General features: G+C 36.9%; 1 protein-coding gene across 1 annotated transcript in view; it reads left to right on the top strand.

The window, feature by feature from the left end:
- The window catches only part of LOC150095720 (uncharacterized), a 245,880-nt gene that overhangs the window by 66,299 nt on the left and 152,361 nt on the right, over positions 1–27,220 (top strand). Inside the window, exon 2 of the mRNA XM_090409701.1 lies at positions 25,960–26,096. Coding sequence (XP_090265827.1) covers positions 26,072–26,096 — 25 coding nt within the window. The 5' untranslated portion in view covers positions 25,960–26,071. The remainder of the gene's footprint in view (positions 1–25,959; positions 26,097–27,220) is intronic.

Here is a 27,220-nt window from a genome sequence, read left to right as displayed (position 1 = left end):
TTTATGAGGCATTTTCAACTTAGTGTAAACTTGGAAGTGGACTAGATATAGCTAGAAAACATCGTCGTCCAAGAAATTGTGTAAACTGATTGATTTTCCCTTTTCAGTCGTTTCCGACCGTATATGACTTTGTAGGCATTGCCCACAAAGTATTCCTGGAGAGATTTTTACAGGGTAGTTCACCATTGCTCTCCCCTCCCCCCCAATTTTATTCGGGCTCGAGACCGGCATATGGCTGGGATTCATGACTGTAGTCCATGTACGTTCAGGTGGCCGGTTTGCGGAGGAAAAACCCTAGATAAACTGGGGAGAAAAAACCCTGCTGTCCACGCCCATGACCGGTTAACTTGACTATGTCTGAGAAAGATCCTTAAACTCCTCACGTCGGCGATAGGAATCGAACCCAGAACACTCCTTTCCCAGATATATGGTTGTGAAGCGCACAGCCATTACGCTAACCGCGCGGTCAATTGTGTAGAAAGTACCTTAATAAAAATAACTTTGTCGTTTAGATTAGGGGTGTTTGGACTGTTCTCTATACACAGTCCATTTGAAATCTAGTCTTCATGTTAGAGATTTTTTTTTCAGTTATTTCTTCTGACCAAAACGCAAAAAAAATTGACTACAGTTGCATCATTTGTTAAGGGATTGTGGAACAATTTTAAAATTAAGTCGGGAAATGAAAAGTTCCATCTAACAAAAACAAAACCGCATTAAAATCTCTCGTCCTGACAGCTATTAAGAAGGTAGGTTTTGGAACTGCAAAGAATAAAACAAACATTAATAAGAGCTTGTAAGACTTTTCATGTCTCCAATCATCTCTCTCATCTTAACTGCTATGGTGCATCCAGTCCTTTTATTAAAACGAATCGAAGTTTTTAGCAAACTTTTGTTTCTTGTTTAAAAGGGTGGCCATGAATTTAATATTATTTTAATACTATATCATTTTAACTTACTGGCACTCATTTTGAGGATTATTTATTATTTTCATTGATTCCTATCCATTTAAGTATTTTTTTCTCGAATAGGACGAGTTGGTATACTGTACATACTTTTCTTTTGCTTCTCACTTCTGCTAAATCTTGAGTAGTTCATCATATTTGCATTCCATATTTGCTTTCAAAACATTTTTCTCAGTCTTTATAAGATTCGTTCTTTTATTCTAAATGATTTAACATAACACACAAGCGAGTAAATCTTTAGTGTGTCCTAGTCGTGAAATTCTTTTAACATTTTTTCGGTGGTTATTGGAGGCCATCGGACGCTTAGAGTTGTGACAAAACGCAACGGAAGGAGAGGGCTGGTGACCTTTTACGACTTCCAAAGGAATCTTATCTGTAACGATCATGTATCCACTTTTTGCTTGCAAGACCAGTTCGATATCTTGTTTAGCAGGCAAAAAACAGTAAGATACATTTCTACCAGAAACCTGCATTCACAGAACAAGTATCCATTCTGAATATCCGGCATTCACTGCTTTAATAGAGAACACTCCAATCATTACTCCTTTGAGAGACATGCAGGAAGACGTGAATGGCAAGTGCTACATGAGCAGTCCATTTCTACCAACACTTATGAAATTTATAGACTGACAGTTCACGTTTTCTGTAAGGTTGTCGAGAGCCCTGAGCAACATTGCACTGCAGAGCAATGGAGGCGCGTTATTTCATTATGATTCCCTTGCAAGCCTTGCCATTCACGTCTTCATGCATATGTCTGAGAGGAGTAATAATTGGAGTGTTCTCTATCCTCTTTGTAAGATGTGTAACTTTATAGACTACGTCTGTTGTGTAATAATCAATAGTAAGGAATGGAATCCCTATGGAAGATGAGCTGTGATTACTAATTCGCCACGGCAGCTAGTAGCAGAGCTGAAAGTTGGATAGATGAATTCTTTTTTTTTTGTTCGAGAAGTGTATAGTGTTTAACTTTACAATTAGTTTTTAATGTATGATAATCCCAAAACTATACTACAGTGATGTTTGCTTATTTGTTTTTGTAGTCATGATATATGTTAATTCAGATCGTTCAGATTCGTTTTGTTAAGCAGTTTTCACTGACGTCAATTAGCATAAAAAAAAGAGTGGATCTGTTCCTTGCTTCAGAATTTTTTTTTTTTTTCTTGTTGCTGTTAAGAGGAACCAGCCGGTTTCTTATGATTCGCTGGATAAAGACAGCAACTTTTAAAAAGAAAAAAAAAAAAATGACAATAATAAACAAGTATGGCCAATTACTGTATGCACCACCTCCGTTTTAGTAACATTCTGTACAAAATAACAAACCTGAGTTTGAATGGCACTCAAGTTTATAAAGAGCTAGTTGACTGAATTCGTATTGTAGGCTTCAAGCTCTGTCGACAGAGCAATGAGCTTAGAATGTTCTTTTTTTGTTTCTCCGCGATTGTGCCGCAGATAACAACCCACATTCAATCTCAACGCCAACAAACTCTTCGACCTGAGTAGGCAGAGGCAACCCGTCTGAGACAACCCACTTGGAACTGTAAGCATATTAAATAATTTGATGTCCTTGAGTACCTGGAAATTTTGAAATAGGAGTTCGCTTTTGAAAAACACACCTCCAAAAAAGAAAAGACTGGAAAAACAAGTCAACATTTCATTCAAGTCAACGTCTCAATTCTTTTTTTGAATGAAGACAAATAAAACGCGTTTTGTCAACCTGTTTGCAAGTGTGATTTTTATTTGGTTCACAAGTAAAACCTGAAATAAATTATTATTAATTACGGTGTCCTAGGGAAGGGTTACTAAATCGGCTGCCCTTTGGGGGTAATGAACATTAGCCATTGACGTTTGTAAACAGTAATAGAAATTTACAGTTATACACCAAAATTAAAATGATTTAACTCTAATAGAAAATAGATCCTTTTTTGGACCTGTGTATAAAAACATATGAAAGCTACAAAGAGTTCTAACTGCATAAATACCACACCGTCTCTTATTATCAAAAGCGAATACTGTATACGGACGCCTGAGCACTGCTGGTGTCATAAGTATGCAAGCCAAGGCAAGTCTGATGTCCAGGATTCTATTCTCGTTAAGCTCTCTAGTCAACTTTTCGAAACTTTCCAAGTTTCTGTATATATTCGGCTTTAAAACAAGGCTCCATCTTTAGCATCACCTATTACTATTTATTTGGAATTTTATGTTGCTAAAAAAATTCTTATCGAGTATGGCCATGTGTTCCTCCTTGGATTAAATATTGTCGAATTTTATTATATAATATTGTACGCTGAATATTTATCTATATGTTAATGTAGATAAATATTCAGTGACGATTTTCCCATGCCTTTCAAAGGGATATACACTATTCATGACAGTTGATACGCCAAAATAACAGTGCATTTTTATTCTATTTTATTTATTTTTTTTAATGTTCCACATCTTTATATCAATAATTGAACTTTTGACGAACGCACATAAACAATTTTGAAAATGCTAACATGTCATACGATATTTGTGTAAAATTTAAGACGCCACCTGGAGTCAGATTAAGTGTTAGTCTCTAGTAGCCAGCAATAAAAGGGTGGAAGTCATTTCTCAACTGTTTGTCTGTCGACTGAAGGCAATTACTCTGCATTCACTCGCCATCAAAGCCCATTAGGGTAATCTGATAAAGAAGTTTAACGGTTGTAGTCCAAATGTCAGTCTTGTTAAGCTGTGATAATCATTTTAAATTTTCACGCCCTGTCTGAGTGACGTCTGCAACTGGATATTGCAGTTGATGGTGGAGTCAGTGATTGTGTGTTGGAGTCCCGGGGGAGGGAGGGAAGTAATAAACAAACGACTTCAGCTCCATGTTTTACTGATGATATTAAGATAATTTTTTTAAAATTTTTTTTTGGCGGGGATGGAGGAATTGTTTAAATATTTGCTATTTATAATGAAAGGATGGAAAGAATGCTTTCACTTAAAATAATGAAATAGAAAGGAAACATAAAAGTGCGTTTCGCGTTTTTTTTTTTTTTTTTTTTTTGTTATCTTAAAACGTTTATTCATCTAAATGTTTCGATTTGAAATATATCAATACGTGTTAATATATATATTTATTCGTGCCTATTTCGATGTTCACATGCAGATATTAATCAGTTTTAATCAGTTTATTAAATTTAAACATTAATCATGTTTTAATCAGTTTATTTTTTACTCACAAAACACTACGTTAAATAAATATGGAAATGATGGCCAACAACAATAATAATAGTGCATTTTGTAGTGATGTCAGTTGTTATTAATAATGATTGCTTATTATTACAGCAATCGAACCTCGTTATGTTTATTCGGTGTAGCAATTTATTCGTTGTGATTTGTAATATATTTTTGTGTTGCTTTGAATTGAATTTAGAATCTACTTTTGCCATTAAAGTTAGTCCAGCTGATACCAAAATTGAGATAATGCCATAAATCCGAGTAACAATTTTATTATTATTACCGAAATATTACAAAAGAACTGCAAAATTTAATGAGACAAAAATAACACGTGTCTGGAATTGAGTTTTCTCCAAATCTTAAATCATTTTGCTTCTTTGAGACACGGGTATCGCTACCTAGTGAACATGTGGTGAAGGTTGGGTATCCTGTAAGGAATATTTGAATATTGTTGCCGATCAAGTCCATCCTGCAATGTTGACGTTTTATCCAGCAGGTAACGGTTATTTCATGGACGACAGTGCTACTGTTCATCGCGCAAGAATTGTCCAGTAGTGGGTCAGCTGCCTCCACCATCTTCCCTGGCCACCACAAAGCCCGGATTCTAAACCTCATTGAGAATGTATGGAACATGTTAGAAAAACAGATTCGGGAGCAAAGCCCTCTCCCGTCAAATCTGAGCCAGTTAAAGGACTGTCTGTTGAACGCCTGATATGCTGTAGATGCAATCCAACACCTTGTGAAATCTGTGCCATACCGCATATGTGCTGTAATTCGGAACAAAAGAGGTCCAACACGATATTAAATAAAAGTTTTTAATTCAGTGACCGGTATTATTATTATTATTACGGGTAACTCCAAGGAGTCCTTAGACTCATCGAGGGAGGCCCTAAACATCATGTCAGGCCTCCCTAAACTATTCAACATCCACACAGTGTCTATCATACTTTGTCTTGAACTCATTCATAGTCATGGCACCCACAACAGACTCTGGCAACTTATTCCACTCATTCACCACTCTCCAAGTAAAAAACCTAGTTCTAACACCCTTGCTAACCACACTCTTGCCCAGTTTCCATGGATGGTCCCCAGTCCTCCCACCACCAGTCCTGTTCTGAAAAATATCCTCTGAATTAATCTTATAGAAACCCTTCAGTAATTTGAATATCTCAATCATATCACCCCTTTTCTGCCTATCAACCAATTTCTGCAATCCACAAATCTTCAACCTCTTCTCATAAGGTTCATTCCATAGACCTGCTATCATCTTGGTCACTCGCCTCTCTACCTCCTCCCCATCAAGAAGAAACCCTGGCACCCATATCTGGGCACAGTAGTCTAGATGGGGTCTTATCAAGGGTTGATACAGAGGAACAATAACTTGTTTGTCTCTGCTTGTTAAAGTATTTTTCAGAAGCCAAGTGATTGATGAGCTGATTTAGCCACTTTTGCGATGTGCCCCTAAACTTCAACTCCCTATCCACCAACACTCCCAAATCCTTGACCTCTTCAATCTCCTGGAGTACAGTTCCACCAATGTGATATACTGCTGCTAATCTTTTCACCCCGAAATGCATAACCTTACTCTTTGCCACATTAAATTGACATCCATTCTCCTTAGCCCAGTCCTCCAATCTATCCAAATCATCCTGCAAAATTTTGACAGCATGTGCATTCACTATTGCCCTACCCAACTTTGCATCATCAGCGAGCAAATGAACTGTTCCACTTAGATCCTTTCCTATATCGTTAATGAACAAATTAAATAGTAGTGGTCCAAGAACAGAACCCTGCGGCACACCACTAGTCACAGGTCGTCTTTTTGACTCTACCCCTGAATAAACTATGGTTTTGAGAACACAATATTAAGTTACTGGAGAACAGTTGAACATCTTTGAAAGCAATAAATGCTCTTTGTTAGTAGGTTTGGATTTTATTAAGCCATTTAAAAACTTTTAATTTTCGACTTTATTGAATTGTCGTCCTAGAAACGGTATAACAATAAATAAAACACCACTCTGGAGACTAGTTGCGCAACTAGCATGCATGACGTAAGGCTTGTGTTTCCATGACAACACTTGGTTTATCTTTTGTTTGTCACGTGGTGTGCACGCTACTTCCTCTCCTGGAATGTTTGACTATTTAATATCTTCGTCTTATTATTTTCTTATCTAAATTTCGATGTTAAAAAACAGGTGGAGACATAAAGAGTGGCATTTTCACAATAGCCTATCGCCATTCTTATTTACAACGTTACTGCGTACGGCATTTGAAAGTAAAGTCATAACAACACTTGTATTTTGAGCTCAAAACTTGGTGCCTTTGGTGACGAATATTTCATTGAGTTTATCACGCTTCGTCTGCACCCATTTCTTCTGCGTGTGTCGGCTTTCAGTGTTAATTTTAATGTTATCAATGCAAATATTTTCGTCCTATTTTCTTTCTTCCAAGACTGCTCCGTAATACCGTTTTTGATTATTTAAAGTACTTGAATAATTGAAAAGAAATAATAATAATAATAAACGATAAGTAATTACTGCCCTGAAAAGAAATATTGAACCAGATGGCATGAACTTGTACAATAAAGGAAAAAAGTAACTGGCCTAAATTTCTTTATTCAGTCTATTAAAACGCTCTTATTTATATTCAGCCCCGCACCCAAAAATTGAGGATTTGAGGTCGGGTCGTAGGGAGAGACCTGTTGACACGTGGGTGTATGCCTTATGATCCCCCCCCACACACACACACTTTAATTATTGTTGCAACCAACAGTCGCCCAAATGTCATCCATTCCAATGTTGTATAAATTGAAGTGCTTCCTTAAAAAAATAAAAAAAAATTCCAAATTTCTTCAGCGTTCAATAGCAAGCTCTTCGATAGCGTATGTGTTTATTGTCATCTATAATTATTGCTATACTTTTCGAGATATATTTTACCACATGTTGCTAGACAGTTTCAGTGATTACCTACAGAACTGATTGCTGAAGGCAAGGAAACCAATGAAATAATTCTAGGAAAACAAAAAGATTTTGTAAGAACCTTGAAGCTTCTCGAATCTAATTTTTCAGACACGGTTTCTTAATATGTTAATAAGATCTATTACCATACGCCTTTACATTGGTACTCTCGAAATATATTCGTAGCAGTGTGCCCTTTCCCTATTTCAACGTCTTTATTCACTTCCAACAACTTAAAGATGAGAAGTTTAGCTCTTGTAGATGTGTTTATTTTATTTGGAAGTGCCTTGTGTCCACTACGAATTTTTTAGTACCTTTTTAAAGCAAATAGCAACCGATTATCACGGTTTCCTCCGACAATTTGTCAGCTGTGGTTTATTGACACCCATTTTGATTTTTGTGGATCGCCACTTTGCAGACAGCTGGTTGAATCGATTTCACCTTTTATTAGATATATCTACCTCCCGTTTGTCCAGTCAACTAACGGAATGTCAAAAGCAGTTCTACTTTTTTTTTTTTTTTTTTGAGAGTTACATGTTTTTCACATAATTCGCGAAAAAAATTCCCAATGTATTTGTTTGTACGCGTCAAGTACATACTCAAATGAATTAACTCGTTTCAACGCTTCAAAAAAAAAAAAACAAAAAAAAAAAACGGAAAAATACTGAATTGTAGAGCTTAATTAGTTTATGGAATAAATGTAATCGATTGGTTTATATATTTATAAGACTTCGTTTTGAAAGTGTTAAATATACAGTCTCTTTTTATTTAAAATTTGTGTGGATATTTCTTAGAAACTTAATTTTAATTTTTAATAAAAAGTGTTGTTACTGTGGGTAAATATATTTTCCATCAACCATAGTGATGGTTCAGGTGTGTGTAGATGATGAAATTCATAAAATTCCGCATTTGCTTTTTAAAATTCTGATCTAACATCTCTGAGATTTTGAATATAGTATGGTTTATTACAACAGTAGTCTCCCAATTCTTATATTCTTGCATGTTCTTGATGCACTTGCCTAGCTAGGCCTTCATGGATTACGTCATTGCTTAAATGGAATATTGAGCAATATATTTGAAAACTGTGATGGTAGATCTACATTTGATTCATGGTGGTTTAAAGTATGAAGGCAGGAATTTTCATTGGAATGACTGCAAAACCATAAAAGATATGTTGGCATTCCTCTACTCCTTAAGCCTTACTTAAAACAATGTAAATCTCTCTCTCTCTCACACACACACACACACACACACACACACACACACACACACAAAATCTGCTAGCCCATGTTCTTGTTCTAAAAACATTGTTTTAAGAAAATATTGTATATTACCATATAGTTAGTTGGGCAATTCAAATTTAATTGCTGATGCCTGTTACCAGGGGCACACCAAAGGTATTTTCCGCCCGGGTGCAAACTTTTATCGGCCACCCCTAATACTGCATTGTATAATCCAAATTAGATATTAGCTACATAAAATGCCACCCTATCAATGTTGCCTCCTGGGTGCAGTGCACCCCTTGCACCCTCGGGTTGGCATGGCCTTGCCTGTTACATTCCAAAATGTCTAAGAGTAGCATTCCCGAGACCAAATGTGAATCGTTTTCCAAGTCACTTTAGCTATTCCTTTCCCAAACAAGTAAGGCAGTGAACTCGCACCTGGCAATATGATTGTGTACCACTAAAAAGCATTCGTAAGCATCCATGCCAGATTGGAATTCTAATTCATGGTCCTGGGGAAGGGAAAGCAGAGATAGTACCCGCTTTACCATCCTATCTTCTATAAGAAAAAAAAAGGGGGGGGGAGAGGATATGATTAAAACATTCAAGTTGTCGAAATGTCGAAAACTTATTATCAGATTAACACTGAGGAGATTTTTCATATGGTGTATTACCATACGCCTTTACATTGGTAAAACATAGCCCTCTCAAAATCTATTCATAGCAGTGTGCCCTCTTTAAGCTGGTTTCAATTTTAGAATGAGAGAAGGAACAGGGACAAGGACCATCCCTGGAAGTCGTGAGTAAAAGGGTAAGAAGTAAGTTGTTTGCACGGAGAGTGGTAAGAGCATGGAATTCATTACCTGAGAGTGTGGTGAAAGTACAAATGGTCAGTGAGTTTAAGGAGTGGTATGATTGACTTTGTATTGACTAGTATTGATGTCCCTTGATGAGTCTTGTGATTCCATGGAGTTCAAGAAGATAATAATTATTATTGCAGTGGTGGGGTTTTTCTTCCTGAATGATCTGTGTTCTCAGGCTGGTTTACAGATATAATCTATTCAGAAATCACATAATACTATTTTATAGATTTTCTTGACTCTTCCACCACTATCTCCTTGCAGACTGTCACACAGAATAATTAATCCCTTTTCCTCAAATAATACAAAAAAATTTGCAGTTTCTCCATTGAACCACACATTTCATAAAAAGTGAAAAATGTTATTTATCTTGGATTCATAATATAAAATATATTATCTGTTGCTTGATTTAATATTGATTGAAGGTAAAGACTTCAACTTGCAGTGAACATTATCAAAATAAAGGGTAATAAACTTCTTTGTCACTTTATGTTATTTTATAAGAGTTAAAAGACAAAATTAGAAATGTTGTAGATGAAAGATTGGAACGATGATATTAACTGATGACTAGTAGATTGATAACTGATGCAGAGGATATAATTGAAGTATTCAGTGATCGATTTCTCAGTGCTTCGTACTTGTGCAGGTGACATCATGAGAAGTTGCAGTGTAAGAGTGTAATGAAAGTGGGACTGATGGTGAATGGGAAGGTATATGAGGAATTAAGTAAACTTGATGTTAATAATTGGAATTGACAATATATAACCATGATATCACATGCCTTGAAGGAATGCTCCAGAAAATTAATGACACCCTTGGCATACCTATTTAACATGAATCTTGCAACAGAGCATGTCTCATAGGAATGGGAAAGGTTGTTCCACTTCACAAAGGGAGAATAAGACTGCACTATAGGCCAATCTCTGTGACTGGAGTTGTTAAAACATTAGACAGGTTGATTGAGGACTAGGATTCAGAATTAAGTTAATAATGACTCTATGGCAGTCTGATGTTAATGACAACAGTAACTTTGAAAATGTTTAAGCATGATGGCAAGAGTTATTATTAACATCAGGATTCATTGTGGGAGATCCGTTGTTACATCCTCACAATTTTCTGGTATCTTCCTTACTCTAATACAAAAAGATCATTGAATTTATGCTTTAAATCCTTTCACAGTTTCTGTATTCACATTATCAACATTCCACTCATTGACCACTCTCCATGCAAAGAATCTACTTCTCACTCTCTTTCTCATTCTTTCCTTATTCAGCTTCCAGGGATGGCCTCTGTCTTGCTCTACTCTATGAAAAATCTCTTCCACATTAATCTGGTAACATCTCATCAACTGATATGTCTTAATCATATCCCTTTTTCTGTTCATGTAAATCTTCAAATTGCATTTTCTCAAGTTGTTTTCATATTCTACAGAATGAATCTTCTTTTATTTTCATTATCTTGAAAACCAGGCATCCAGATCTGCACATAGTAGCCTATATGCGGCTTGATCAAAGCTTTATGCAAGAGAACTTTGACCTCTTTACTTCTACATGCTAAGATCCCTCTCATCAATACCATAATCCATTGATGATCTTGCAATTCTAGCAGTGTAATTCTTAAATCTCAAGTCTGTCTACCACCACTCCCAGATCTCTCATGTTCTCCACCTCCTTCAAAATTTCTCTCATTAATTGTATGCTTAACCCCACCTAAATTTCAGGACTTTACACTTCGAAGTAACACTTACTGACTTACCTACACATACAATATAATTACATTGTTCTGTAAGGCCACAACATTTGCAAACAGTTGCATATCTCCATTTGAATCTCTATACAAGGTTAAACAATATTGGTCTGAAAACAGGCCTTATAGTGTAAGGGATACGATTTTCCCATGCACTGCTGATACCTGTCTGACAGCCTGTTGCTCATCCAATTCAGTTATAGCTTTCAATTCAGGACTTGACCCTCTGAACTAACACTCACTGACTTGAATACTCACACAATATAATTACAGTCTTCTGTAATTCTTCATAAGTTAAATTCTAAACTATGCACAGAGCTCATGTTGAATTTTCATAAGGAAAAAAAAAACTCCAGTGTTGTTCCCAGTATTTGTTACTGTTTTTTTTTTTTCCCTCAATAAAGACCTCATCTTCTTTCCTCAAAAAGTTAGGCTCATTTGCCTGTTAAGTAATTTGACTGTATAGAAACTTAATTAGTACTGCAGTGCAGGTAATCCTATCTGCAAAATCTGTCTTCAAACTGCATGTATTCTCTGGCTGGTCATGGAATGAAAAACCTGAGTTTCCAGGAGGGGAAAAAACCTTGCTACTTCTGTATGAGACTGATTAGTTCACTTTCAATTGAAAGCCTTTATAAAGGCTCTTGATATTTTAGATAGCATTCAAAACTAGATCATTCAAATTAAAGGATATCATCATTAATTATAGAATTATGGAGACTCTTCAATGAATATTTGCATTTAAAATGCACAAAACATGGCTCCATATACACACACACACACCTTCTCCTGTTTAATACTTTTTTTATTTATTAAAGGGGAAGTGACAACACTCATTTTTGCTTTAAATTTTGGAAACTTGTTGGTAGCTTCAATACAAAGTAAACTGAGTTTATTTCTAATTATTGTGATTAGATGAATAATGACATAAGTAGATATGAAGTTATGCAGATACTTCCCATACACATTTGTCACACTTGGGTAAAATAAGAATCATAGGGTTGGTGGTTGATGGAGAGATATCAGAGAGTAGTTTATTCAGGAGTAGAGTCCAAAAGACGGCCTGTGACTAGTGGTGTGCCGCAGGGTTCTGTTCTTCGACCACTGCTGTTTAATTTGTTCATTAACGATATAGGGAAGGATCTAAGAGAAACAGTTCATTTGTTCACTGATGATGCAAAGTTAGGTAGGGCAATAGTGAATGCAGAAGATGTCAAAATCTTGCAGGAAGACTTTGATAGATTGGAGTTCTGGGCTAAGGAGAATGGATGTCAATTTAATGTGACAAAATTTAAGGTTACGCATTTTGAGGTGAAAAGATTAGTAGCAGTATACCACATTGGTGGAACTGTACTCCAGGAGATTGATGAGGCCAGGGACTTGGGAGTGTTGGTGGATATGGAGATGAAGTTTAGGGGGCACATTGCAGAAGTGCCAAATCAGCTCATCAACTCACTTGGTTGTTGAAAAATACTTTGACGAGCAGAGACAAGCAAGTTATTGTACCTCTCTACCGAGCCTTGATAAGACCTCATCTCGACTGCTGTGCCCAGATTTGGTCACCTAGGTTTCTTCTTGATGGGGAGGAGGTGGAGAGGATCCAGAGGCAAGTGACCAAGATGATAGCAGGTCTATGGAATGAACCTTATGAGAACAGGTTGAAGATTTGTGGGTTGCAGAAATTAGTTGATAGGCAGAAAAGTTGAGACATTCAAATTGCTAAAGGGTTTCTATAGGATTAATTCAGGGGATATTTTTAAGATCAGGACTGGTGGTGGGAGAACTAGGGGACACCTATGGAAACTGGACAAGAGTGTGGTTAGTAAGGGTGTTAGAGCTGGGTTCTTTACTTTTAGAGTGGTAAATGAGTGGAATAAGCTGCCAGAGTCTGTTGTGGGTGCTATGACAGTGAGTGAGTTCAAGGCAAGGTATGATAGATACTGTGAGAATGTCGTATAGTTGTGTGGACATGATGTTTAAGGCCTCCCTTGATGAGTCTAAGGACTCCTGGAGTTGCCCGTAATAATAATATCTAAAACAAAAATGTAATTTGTGATGTTTGAACAGATTTCTGTGACACCTCATCAGTGACTTTCCTTTTTTGCAAATCTTCTTTCTCATCCGCAATTATTTATTATCCATCAAACAGCTGACTCTTATTCAAATCACTAAACCATTATCTAACCTTGCCCCAATTTGAACATCAAGACACTTGTCACAGATGTCTTTGCATGGTTTAGATATACTACTTATATGCATTGCCTCTCCCTCTATCACTTGTTCTAATACATAAGTAAATTGCTAAAGCACAACTTTCCCCTTAACAAACTCATACTTACCCTAACAGATCATCTCTTGATCACCACTCCAGTATGTAGCCTGTAATTTGGAGCTTCAATCTTATTTCTCTTCTCTTATCTCCTTTTTTGAAATGGCACAAATTTACCTTCCTTCCATTCTTTCGAGACTTTTCCTGTTGCAAGGCTTTTATTAAGCAGGCAGTGTTAGTTCCCTGGAACACGTCTTTAAAACAGATGGTGGTATTGTTGTCAAGTTCTATAGCCTATTGACAGGAGTTACTTAATTCTTTATATACGGGGTGGCCATAAAATAACTTTCCATCTTTGGAGGTATCTGTAGCTAAAATCAATAAACGGAAGAGAGCAAATTTTATATTGAGACTTTTGAAGGCATGGGGAGATGATTTCCACAAAAAAACAAAAGATTTAGTATCAAAAGTCACCAGGGGGAAATTTTGGCCCTGGCAGAGCCGAAATCAGTCAAATATTTGCAGTAAACGCAGGTAAAAAGGATTATGCAAATTTTACTGTTCCACTTAAAAAGGGATTGGGAACGTTTAGGCAGTTATTCGAATGACTGACGAATTGTGCTCAATATGCATCCTATCTTGCCTCCGCGTGCTTTACTTGTTAAGTTGTTTTACCTTAAACAGTGCAATGCTGTAGCGGCCCTTTGGGAATTCAGAAGGCTTCATAACCTGCGTACAGGTGTCCTATGTCAGCTGTAGCACTGAGAGCTACGATTAAGAAGTTTGAAGAAACTGGATCACTAGGAGTTAGACCTGGCAGAGGATGGAAAGCAGTGCAAAAAGAGACACAGTAACAGACATTACACAAGAAAGGTCAGCACATTGAAAATCGTGTATGTGGTTCAGGGGACCCTGATTCTGATGAATAAAACATTATTTCCTGTGAGTTCAATCACCGCATTCATTTCTGTGTCTCTCTCGCAAGTTATTTTAGTTTAATTATTCTTATCATCATTGTAACGTGCCACATATCCAGCTGGAATGAGTGACGCGGCTGTCGCTTACACCGTCGAAATGCCATTATTCCATTTTATCTGCCTTTAATGTAAATACCTGCTTGTTTTCGGCTCCTCATTTCCCCTATCGGCGACTTTTGGTACTAAATCTTTTTATTTTTTCACGGAAATCATCTCCCCATGCCTTCAAAAGTCTCAATATAAAATTTGGTCTCATTCTGTTTATTTGTTTTAGCTACAGATGCCTCCAAAGAGGGAAAGTTATTTTATGGCCACCCTGTATTTCCTGCTTACTGTCACTACTTGTCCCTCATCCATCTTTCCATTGAGGATGGAAAGATGGAGGAGGGACATATGCTTCACCACCATAAAATATCTTGATGAATTGCTCGTTAAATACATGTTATATCTTTCACATTGTTGGCTTATCATTATTATTATTACGTGACATCTCCAAGGAGTCCAAAGACTCATCAAGGGAAAGCACCTGCTCCACAACCCTCTGTCTCCACCACCCAGTTCACCAACCACAACGAACTGCATCATATATACCAATGCCATCTACTGCCCACCACTAATATTTTCACGGACAATCACAAACATCCATTCCCACAGCAGGATTTGAATCCGCAGCCTTTTGGCTAGAGAGCAGATATGCTAACCACTCGGCCAACCAGGCCAGCAATTATGCTTATTATTATTATATGATTAAGTATCCATTATTCATCTCATATCAACAAGTTCCCTTCAAATTAGTCTATTGCTTGTCATCTCTAACATTTTGGGATTCTAACGCACTTCTATCTGAATCAGTCCATCTAGATGTTGGTCTTCCTATGGTTCCTTTTTCTGCCATTTTGGCATCACACCTGTTTTGCTTACCTTCCTTTTTCCATTCTTTTTAAGTGGCCATATCACCTTACATTAGCCTTCACATATTCTGGAATGTCACGTTCATTCCTAATGTGTTAATTTTTAATATGATTCTGCCATTGATCCATCTGTTTCTTCTTTAATTTTTCTTGAACTCTCATATTTGTGGTCTTTAGTTGTCAGGTGCTTTATTTCCAACCCAACTCTCAGATCCATAACTTAAAACTGGTTTGAACACTGTCTTGTATACTACTTAGTTAATGTTTTGGCTAATTTTTCTCTTATTCTATATAAATTTAATCAACTGACTCTCCGCCATATACCAGCTTTGCTTATTCTGTTGTCTATATTTTAGTCTAGATTTAACCTGCCATCTTCACTAAAAACTGTGCCTGAATAGCTGAAATATTTTACTGTTCTATAGGATCTTCATTCAGAATGCAGCTGAAGTTTTCTATGTTCCTGCCTATTTTCATAGTTTTGGTCTTTTAAATGCTGAATTTCATTCCATATTTGTTACAGCTGTTATTTAATTTAGTTAGAGAATCCTGGAGACTTGCCCTAGATGTGTTTAGGAGTACAACATCATCTGCATAAAGCAAAGAGCTAAGTTTGATATCTCCAGGCATAATGCCACTTCCTTTCATAATATGATCTATATAGATGATGAATAAGAGTGGAGATAATATGCATCCTTGTTTTACCCCTGATTTTACATCAAACTATCTTCCTGTATTTCCTTCAGTTCTAACTGCTGACTGACAATGTTATTATTATTATTATTATTATCTGAGACCACCAGGGAGTCAAGGACTCGTCGAGGAAGGCTATAAATCACCCAAACCAGCTATCATACCTTCCCTTAAATTCATTCACACTAGATGCACTCACTACCCATAACAGCAAATTATTCCACTCATTCACTGCTCTCTGGGAGAAAAACCTAGCTTTTATCCCTTTCTTGACTGTGAACAAACTTAACTTCCATGGATGCCCCCATGTTCTCTCCCACCTTCTATATAACAAAAAATTTCATCAGTTGAAATCAGTGGTGAGCTATAAGGGGTTCGCCCAAGCCCTTTGTTAAATTTTTCTCAAATTTGCGAGCCCCTTGTTCTTCTTGTTTACTTTTTTATGTTTAAAAAAAAAACATAATATTTTGAAATATATTATGTGACAAACTCATACAGTAACCTAACAAAGTGATTTTATTAAATAAAATATTATAGGTACTGTTACCACCATTTTACAAATAAGAATTCACTTTTGGTAATCACATATAGATAAATAGGACTATAAATATTCTATAAAATTCTATAAAAGGACTATAAAGAATAAATAAATATAATATTTATTTATTCTTTATAGATTGTTTGTCATAAAAACTTCTATCGTAAACAAAAGAAATTTAACCTGAAGTTTAGGGGACATATTGCAAAGGTGGTGAAGGTAACACAGAGGATTGCTGCAATTATGAGAAGGACACTGACCTGCAGAGATAAGAGGGTTATCATTCTGTTGTATAAGTCTCTGATCAGACCACACTTGGACTGTTGTTCTCAGATTTGGTTCCCAGGATTTGAAGGGGATAAATTAACTGTGGAAAGGATACAAAGATGGTTTCAGGACTGTACAAGGATAGTTATGAGGATCGGCTGAGGGAATGTGGCCTGCAGAGTTTGGTGGATAGAAGAAGGAGAGGTGATATGATTGAGACTTTTAAACTGTTGAGAGGTGGTTACAGGGTTTGACACTGGGGAGTTCTTTCGCTTGGTTGAACAGCAGGAAGGAGTGATGACAAGAGGCCATCCCTGGAAGTTACGAAAGGAAACTGTGAGCAAGAGGGTAAGGAGTGGTTTCTTTGTGTGGAGGGTGGTTGAACCATGGAATGCATTGTCTGATGGAGTGGTGGGAGCGAGAACGGTCAATGAGTTTAAAGAGTGGTATGGTAGACTTTGTGTTTCTTAGGAAGGACCTCGCACGATGAGTCTTTTGAATCCATGGAGGCCTGAATAATAATAATAATAATAATAATATAAAATATGCAGACTATTGCATATGTGTAATTATAAAAGATTTTATTCTTATTATATTTTGATAGTTAAATGTTTTTCTTATGTAAGATAAATTAACACAGATGATTGTGTGCAAATATTTTGCTTAGATCATGAAATATTTGTTTAAAAATGATAGCCCTTACAGGTTAATTATCCCCCTCATACTTTTTGATTGGCATTTGTACACAAGCCGTATTAATAAGAGTTTTTTTGTGTGAAATATGGCTTTTTTTTTTCTTTTTTTTTTTTTTTGTTTGACAATGCGAGCCCTTTGTTAAAATTTCCACAGCTCACCACTGGTTGAAATCCTATAACATTCATTCAAAAGTTTATAGACCTCTACCATATCACCCCTCTTTCTCCTCTTAACCAGAGTCTGCAATCCACATACTCACAATCCGTCCTCATAATCTAAATCCTATAATCCAGATATGGACTATGTATGATTTGTTCTGTATAATGTTCTATTCATGTTATATAATTGAAGTATTTTGAAAAGCTTTTCTTTGGGCACCTTGTATGCCTTTTCCAGATCTACAAAACTTAAGTACAGATCCTTGTCATATTCCCAAGATTTCTCAGCAGTTTGTTTTAAAGTGAAAATCTTGATTTTGACAATTTCTGTTTGGCCTGAACCCAGCTTGTTTTTCTCCAAGTTTCTCTCCCACAATATTTTTCAACCTCTTTTCAAGTATGTTTGCATAATTTTTACCTGGAACACTTAGTAGAGATATTCCTCTGTAATTCTCACATTCAGCTTTATTCCCTTTTTTTATATAGATGGTTCTATGAGAGCTCTGCTCCAATTTATTTATTTATGCTTATGGCTACATGAAACTGGCAAGTGAAAAGTGCAATCACAATTTCCAGCAACAAATGATGACATACAAAAGTTCATTACATAAAAGGCACAACCAACTTTCTAAGTCTTTTTTTTTTTTTTTTTTGAAATAAAGCAAAAGTAACTTGTCATAATCAAGCCAGGGACAATTATCATCCTACTGTAACAAGTATGACAAGGCTGCATGTTCTCACAACATTTCACAACATAAATGTAGCTGTATCCTAGATTTAATTAGAGAGCAGTTGTGTCTTGTGTGAGAAAACTTGATCCATTAGAGGGGGCTCATTTCACATTACATCATCATCTTCTAGCATGAGGAGGAGTTCTGTTGATACCATGACGAGGACTATGAGAGTGACTACGAGAATAACGTCTTCGTGGTGAGACGGGACCATGACCTTCTGTTTCCTCCATAACCACCACCACACTAACTACAGGTCAAGGTCCAGGCTGGAAAGCCAATTCAAGGCCTCATCCGTCACTTTGTGGATGTCCTGCAGACCACCACCGTGAAATTGGTGCTTTGGGCAGTCGTACACAATATGAGTAATCGTCTGAGCCACGGGAGAACAATCACAATAAGGGTGATCTGACAGACCCCATTTATGTAGACGGTAGCCACATCTGCCCTGACTAGTTCTGATCCTGTTTATTGATGACCAAATCTTCCTAGGAAGATCAAAACCTGGCTGCAGAGCACAGGGATCTTCTACCAGGAAGCCATTTGTTGGTAGATTGTTGGACCAGTGTTCTCTCCATATGTCAGATATTGATGGCAGCACAGCTGAAGAGAGTTCGTTCATGGACCAGAGAGGCTTTCTAGATTTGAGGCATAGACTAGGTGGGTTTATGAGAGTCTGATGTATGGGCAGGAGTGGGTTGCTCACTGCTTTATTAAATTCCTTAATTGAGGCTTGTCTTCTCCATATGTATGGTGGAGCAATGTTAGATAGAACAGGTAGCCAGGAGAGAGGGGTGCTTCTCACTGTCCCATTAATTGTGTGCATGGTAGAGTTTAGCTGGGTGTCTAAATGTTAGTGTGTGTGTGTACTTCTTTCCCAGACAGGGGCACAATATTCTGCTGCAGAGAATGCTAGTGCAGACAATCCTTGGACTTATGCACCAGGTTGTTCCAGCAAGCCTTGAAATGATATTATTTCTGGTTTTAATTTTATTGGAGAGGTTGATGATGTGCTTTTTATAGGTTAGGCTTCTGTCCAGGCTCACCTCAAGGTATTTTGGATGAGGCTCATGTTCTACCACTTTTCCACAGAAAAAGAGGTTGAGTTGTAGATTCGCCTCTGCATTGTACAGGTGGGAATACTGAGGACACTGTTTTCGTTGGATTTGGCTTCAAATACCATTGCTAAAGTACTCTTCCAGGGTGTTCAGGTCTGTATTCATGGTTGATTCTAGGTTGGTAAAGGAGGTGGATTGATGTAAGATCACTAGGTCATCGGCATACATATACTTGTTTGATCTAGTATGAGGTAGACATAGATGTTAAAAAGTATAGGGTATAACACAGAGCCCTGAGGAAGACCATTGTGAAGGAATCTGGGCCTGCTCTTTTTTCCGCCAATATGGACCCGGATCTTTTTGTTGGAGAGAATAGAATTAAAAAGTTGGAAAGTTTTTTTACACTTTATAATATTTCCTAGTTTTAGGAAACCCCCTGATCCAGACAGTGTCATAAGCAGATGTTAGGTCAATGAAGTGGCTCCAGATTTAAGTTTCTTCTGGAAGCCTGCTTCAATTTGAGTTGCCAGGACCTGGTCACAGCAACTTCTTCCTGGCCTGAAGCCAGCTTGTTCAGTCGGCAGGACTCTTTCAATGAGTGGTGAAATTCTTTTAAGAATTCTTTCAAAGAGCTTAAAGGTGGTGCAAAGCAAAGAGATAGGTCACAGGTTTTTCACATCATTTGGGTCTTTCACTGGTTTGGGCATGGCAGTTATTTTGGCTTCCCGCCACAGCTTTGGTATAGTTCGCCCACCGATTGGAGGTCCCTCGACACTTTTGCGCATATCAGAAAAAGGAGAATCCATTCCGATAATAGGGTAATCAGTCTGTCTTCTGGGATGAGTTTGTTTATTATTACAGGTCGGAAAATTTGGCTTTTCTTTTACGAACATTGCTGTTTTTAAAGTGTAACTATTTTACTTGTATAACAGTTGGAAAAATGTATGTAGAGTGTTAACAAAATTAAAAAAGGTATAGCATAAAACAAAAATGTAACTAAGTTTATTTTTAAGGAAGTTTTCTATAAAATAAAAATAATTATACAGAAAAACAGAAATTATTTCAAATGAACTTCGATATTCTAAACTTACAGTTGAGAGAACTGAGACACTTTAATGTCCTAAACTGATTAATTATTTATGACTTGTTGTGACTCTTTTAACAAACCCATGCAATAAAAAATGTTGGAAAAAATATTATTAAAAATAAGATTAAAAATTGGTCAAATTCTTTTAATCTTCAGAGTCATCTGAATCGGTGTCCGAATCGCCATCACTTTCACTTAAACTGATCACCAAAGGTTCACATAATTCTTCGATAATTCCGTCTCTGTCCCAATATATATATATTTTCCAATGAGGTAGAACAATATTTTCCCCAGTTTTGAACTGTAATACTTTCAATCGCTGTTCTGAAAGCTTAAAAAGTTTCGACATGTCAATATCCCCAGTTACGTTGCAATGGCGAATGAAACTTTTCACTTCTGCCCAAACATACTCAATAGCATTAATATTGCAATGATATGGTGGTAGCCTCAAAGCTAGAAATCCATGCTCTTTGAGCATCGTGTCGAATTTAAATAGTTTAGTTGTGGGCGAGCTTCTTTTGACCAAATTAAGCAATTCAATTTTTCGCATATCTGGGGAATGAGAAATGTTATTTGCAGAGAGCCCAATCCATAAGAAAACTTGCTTCTTATAAGATCAATTTGGAACTTTGTTTAATCGAATAGAGTGATATGAAGCGTTATCAATTATACAAAAGCATTTTTAGGAAGGTTTGGAATCAGCTTTTCTTCTGCTCACTTTTCGAAGATCATAGAATTCATTTGCCCATGGTAATCTCCAATAGTTGAATTGGCTTCGTATAGTAAGTTTGAATTCGGTAAAAAACCCATTTCTCCACCTGCACACAAAATTATTATGCGCCGCGAGGCATTTCTGGTTTGTAGCACTCCACATTTTTCTTTAGACTGCCAACATTTTCCATAAGTTAAATTACTATCAATCCAAGTTTCATCTAGATACACAATCGGTCTTTTCTCCTCCCTGAAATGTCTTATTGCTCTCAAATATTGCGTTCTATATAAAACAATGTCATTTCACTCCATGATAAGTTTCCTTTTATTCTGGGACTTTTTAAAACAAAATCCAATTTCATGAAGTATTTTCCTTAAAGTTTCTCTTTTCCAAAGAAAATTCTTTTTTTCTTTAAGCACAGGAATCAATTTTGGAACAGTTGGCACTCTTTTCTCGACCATGTAAAATTCGTGAATAGTTCTTCTTATAACGCCTACATCAAAATCATTCAAAGCTATGGTTTCGATGGTTTTCTTTCTCTGCCGCTTTTTTTTAGAAGATTTAAATTTTGGCTTACCTTCACCTTATGATTCCCTACGAATTCTTTTAACAGTCGACCCCGATACGCCCACAATTGCACTTGCACGTTTTATGACATGAGAAAGGGGAACAAGAAGACAGCCTTCTGACGATTCTTTTTCACAGAATGTCAGCACATTATTCAGTGTTCTTTTGCAAGAGCTACTGAAATGTTTAACAACAGAACTTGTTGACTGTACTGGATCTATCATACAAATTAATAATAAAAAAATAATACAAAAAAGCGACAACAAAAATCAAGCTAGTACTAGTACAGTGACAAACAAGAAAGCACATGATTTCGCATGTTGGGAACCAATTCATACATCCTTCATTTCTTTCTCCCCTTCAGCATGAATCGACTATTCTTGGCAAAATGCCAAGGAGGGATCTACAAAAGGTGGGTGAACTATAGTTTGCCAATCATGATGATTTCTGAAAAAAGGGCAGCCAGCCATGTTGACCAAGATGTTTTAGGAATTCAGGGAGTATACCATCCATTCTCCCACAGCTTTGCCATTTTTGGTAAGTTTTAAGGCTATTTGTACCTCTTCCCGAGATACTGGGTGAACGAGTTCAGGAAGCTCGGGTTCCATCTTCAGGATTTGTCTGGTGGAAGCTTGTACAGCAATTTTCCTGGTAGAGCTGCGATGAATCTTGGAAGTTTTCAATAAATGATTTGATCAGGAGTTATCTATTGTTTTGTGTGTTGTTGGCTCTGCTCCACCTAATTTTCTCAGAAGTGACCAGCTTCTCTGACTAGATTTGATGAAATCGAGTTCATTGATGGTTGAGATCCATCTTTCCTTTCTGTTTTTATCCAGGGTTGATATGAGCTCCTTAGCAATAGGTGAAGCTTCAGTTTCCTCATATTTGGGTAGGAGTTCCTCACTTTCTCTACTCCAACATGGGATATATTGTTTTCTGTAGCCTCTAGGGATAGAGGCTTTTGCTGCAGATTTGAGTAGTTTAACAAATCTAGGATGGCAATTAGGAGTGGATGGAATTGCTCTAATGGTTTGCTTGATTTGCTTCTGAAATGCAGTCCAGTTGGACCTGCGGAGATTCAATCTAACAATTGGTGTTCCGCTGATGACTGGAATCGATGTTCCTATCTCTGTCGGTCCATCTGATCAGGCCAAGATTGAGATGGAGGTTTGTAGACATCATATATGGTGATATTTTGAACTTTAATACCTATGGAGTATTCTGTATCAGGTACACTTTGGGTTATATCCTTAAGACCAGGCCAGATATAGGTTGCGAGGCCATGCTTGAGGTGGCAGTTATAAGACACGAGAATGAGTCCTGGGATCTTTAGTCTATTAAGGGCTGAGTCAGGCACATGGGTTTCCTGGAGAGCCAAGACGTCAATTGCTTTATCTTTGGCTATTTTGCGATGACTTCAGCTTTGGATTTAGATAGCCCTTCTATATTTAGAGAACATATCTTGAGGTAGTGTTGATTAGGGGACTGTAACATATTTTTCAAAGCTAGCCTTCCACCTAAACAAGCAATGCGATCCTTTTTATTCCGGGTGACGATCGAGCCGGCATGGAACTTTTTATGTTTTGTATTCATCATAATTATGAGTAATCCAGGCAGCTTGGAAACCTTTGTTTGAGACATTAGCTTCGTGTTGCCTGCGATTCATCTCTGGGGCTTCTTTTGTTTGAAGCACCAACAATGTACCACAAGGCAACACTACTGATGGGGTGGGGTGAGGGTGGGGAAGCCGGTCTCAATCCCTCCTCCCTCTGCTCCAATCATCAGGAATTAGACCTTCTGACCAGGCCTTCTGAATTATGCAGTGCAGCCACTGCAAAAGTTTTATACCTCCATACTTATGCATTTCTGGTCAAATATCACCTACTCCAGCTGCCTTTCCACATTTCAAATTTTGACTGTACTCCTCTTTGCATTCCTCTGAAAATTTTGTAGTATGGTTCTGTCACTGCTTGGTTCATTTAACAGTCTTTAAAAGTAATTATTTGAGACATCTAGGATATCCTAGATGTCTGGATTCAATTCTACTGCTGGCTTACACTTAAATATAGACTAGTGCATTGCTCTGCATTTCCCTCGTAGCACAATTGGAAGAACAACATTACGTTGCACCCTTCGATTGGAAAAGGCCCGAGTTCAATTCCTGTCGTGATGGGAGGAATCTTTATATGGACTTTTTCAATTGAAGATGAGTTAGCTGATCTCATATGGAGGCAGCAGGGAATTTTTCTCCTGGAAACTCAGGTTTTTCATCCCGCATACAGACAAATTGGCCTTCAGAACACACGCAATTTTCAGACAAAAAATACTTGTGGTGGTTGTGGGTGATAGATAGTGCTGATGTAGTTGATTGGTAGTAGCGGTTCGGCAGTGGTAGAGATGGAGAGTTGTATAGTGGATCCTCCCACGATGAGTCTTCAGACTCCTTGGAGGTGTCACGAATAATAATAATAATATTCCATTTATTCCATATAACTGTGGAGTTTTGGAAAGCTTTTCTCTTAGACACCTTTCTGTATACCTTTTACACATCTAAATACAAATCCTTGTTATATTTTCATGATTTCTCAACTGTTTGTTGTACAGTGAAAATCTGAACTTGATGACCTCTAATTGACCTCAATCCAGCCTATTCTTCTCCAAGTTTCTTTTCTACAATTTTTCTTAGCCTCTTTTCAAATATACTTGAATAAATAGGTTGGCTCGTTGGTCTAGGGATACGATTCTCACTTTTTGGATGCGGGAGGTCCCAGGTTCCAATCCTGGATAAGCCCACAGCTGAAGTTTTTATATATTATGTCAGCAGTCGGATCGGTTTGAAAGCACCAGTTCTCATCTGATCACTGAAGTTAAGCAAACCTGAACACAGTTAGTACTTGGGAGGGTGCCACCTGGGAACCCTGCTGGCATTAAATAGAGCCTGTGTAGCTCAGTGGAGGTGGTATTTGTACTCCTCAGTGCTAAACTGCCTGAAGAAAGAGCATCATCAGTTCGATTCTAGTTGCCAACTAGATAAACATTTTCTAAGCCTTTTTTTGCCAGCCTGATTGGTCGAGTGGTTCCGCTCTCCAGCCAAAAAGCTGCAGGTTCGAAATCCCACTGTGGACATGGATGTTTGTGGTGGCGGGAAAACATTAGTGGTGGTGGGCAGTATATGGCATTGGTGTAGATGATGCAGTTCACTGTAGTTGGTGGAGACAGATAGTAAAGTAGGTGCTCTCCTTCAATGAGTCTTGGGACTTCTTGGAAGTGTCATGTAATAATAATGATAAATTTTACCTGCAACCCTTAATAAAGAAATTCCTCTGTCATTCTCACATTCAGCTCTATTCCAATCATCTGGATTTTGATCCTTCTAACCAGGTCCTCTGAATTATGCAATGTAGCCACTTCAAAACATATAAACCTCCATATTTCAGCATTTTTGGATGAATGTCATCTACTCCAGCTGCCTTTCCACATTTCAAGATTTTGATGGCTTTTCTTCCTGACGTATTGATATATACTCCTATTTGCATTTCTCTTGAAAATTTTTTGTTTTGTTAAACTTGTTTTGTTTAACATTCTTTCAAAGTAATTACTGCAGACATGTAGGATATGTTTATTTGGATCTTCAGTTTTCATGTTACCTCTAACATCTTTGATTCCTTTTACAGTGCTCTTTCCTTCATTTTTAAGCTTTTTCAATAGTCTCCAAAATATTGTCATCTTCCTGATATTATCTTCTTACTGAAATCATCCTATGACTTCTGTTTAGTTACTTTTATACATAACTTAGCCCTTACATTTCTCTCTATTCTTTTAGGTCATCTGCTGATTTACTGCTATGAACTTTCAGTATGTTTTCTTCTTCTTTTCCATAGGTATTGTTTCTTTAACTTATCGTGTCTACTATGGTGTTCTTATTTTTCTAGCCTTGCAGACAACTTCACCACATGCTTCCCTAGCTGAATTAATCACTGTTTTCTTCAGAGTTGCTCCAGGTTTCTGTTCTTGTTTTTGAACTGTTCCATTTTTTCTTCAATAATGTTTAAATAGTTGAGCCTACAAATTGCCTGTAAAAGCTGCTCACTTTTAATTATTTTTAAAACTTTCTTATATACTGTTCTTTTGAATGAGATGTTAATTTTTTAACCTAATTAAGTGATGGTTACTTTTTTTACCGTTTCAAATTCTCTATACACTTTTAACCATCTTATTAATATTCACTGTAATGTGATTTTACATTTTATATATAATGTAAATGTTTAACAGTTGTAAGTTAACGAGATGTATATTTAAGCAATATTCTAATCAATATATATTCTTCCATTTATTTTTTTCTTCAGATGGGAAAAAACTGAAATATAAATTGGTTATTTATACTTGGAGATAATGCTGTCTGATAGATTCATCTAGTCATCTTTTAAGTATGCCATTATGTAATGAAATATTAGAACCATGATTTCAGAGAGCATAGATAATGGTAAGTTTTTTTTTTTTTTTTTTTTTGTAGGAATAATATTTTATACGATCACTTGTGAATCATGAATATCACATAATATACAAACATGATACATACACAATATTACACATGACAGCTGGATGCTAAAATGATGGAAAATGATAACCTAGGTCAGGGCTGTCCAACCTTAGGTAATCCGAGGGCCACATTAAAAAAAAAAAAAAAAAAGATATATCCGAGGGTTGCATCACATTGCGTATCTAGTAATTTGGTGAGCAGCAGCGAAACAACCTCGAAAGCTGAACAAAGGAACAACACTAATTGCACGCTCACATTCCCTGTGAGCACTTGGAGCATGTGCGTTGGAATAAAATAGTGTAAGAACGCTTCTTTGACACATCTAATATTTGAAAAACACGTGGGTATATAGTGTTGTAAAAACACCAAATAAAATTACCAACATTGAGATTATCAATTAGTGATACAATTAAAATATCTAATATGCATTCAATTCAAATTGTTATTTTATTTTTTTGTTTGAAAATCAAAACTCACAGGTGGGCCGCACAAAATTACACCGAGGGCCGTATCTGCCCTGTGGGCAGTGCTTTGGACAGCCCTGACCTAGGTGATCAAATATGTGTGCAGTTATCCAGATGTAGCATCAGTGACAGACCTAAAACTAATAGAGATCAAAGCAGAACTTCTGCCTGTACTTGTTACTCAGTTTACAGGGACAGAGTAATTAAATTTTTATAGACTAATTTCACAATGTATAATTAATTGTTTATACCACATATTGAAAAGTAAGAATGTTTTTGAAGTGAATATATTAACAGTACCACTATTTTTGAGGTTATACTTTTTTTTTTTTGGGGGTGCTTAAGGGTCAAAGCTGTATAACTGAGAGGAGACCTCTACATAGCCTTTAAAGGAATATGGAGAACCGACCAGGGCTTCTGACCTAATGTCCAATCCTCACCTTCTCGTGGTGCACCCTGTTGGGTATCTACTTGGATACTGAACGAATGAGGATGGGCTGGCAGTTTGTGATTTAGCCGACGAAATTGTATTCTTATTGGTTAAACCAAAATAAAAAACGATGGTACAACATGACAAAATTTCATGCCGGCTAGGGTGTCGCC

The sequence above is a fragment of the Typopeltis vanoorti genome, chromosome 20, assembly GCF_054136105.1.
Source record: "Typopeltis vanoorti isolate ZY-2024b chromosome 20, IOZ_Tvanoo_1.0, whole genome shotgun sequence".
Classification (NCBI taxonomy): Eukaryota; Metazoa; Arthropoda; class Arachnida; order Uropygi; family Thelyphonidae; genus Typopeltis; species Typopeltis vanoorti.
Note: the sequence above shows the minus strand (reverse complement) of the source record. Positions and strands in the feature narration are given on the sequence as shown.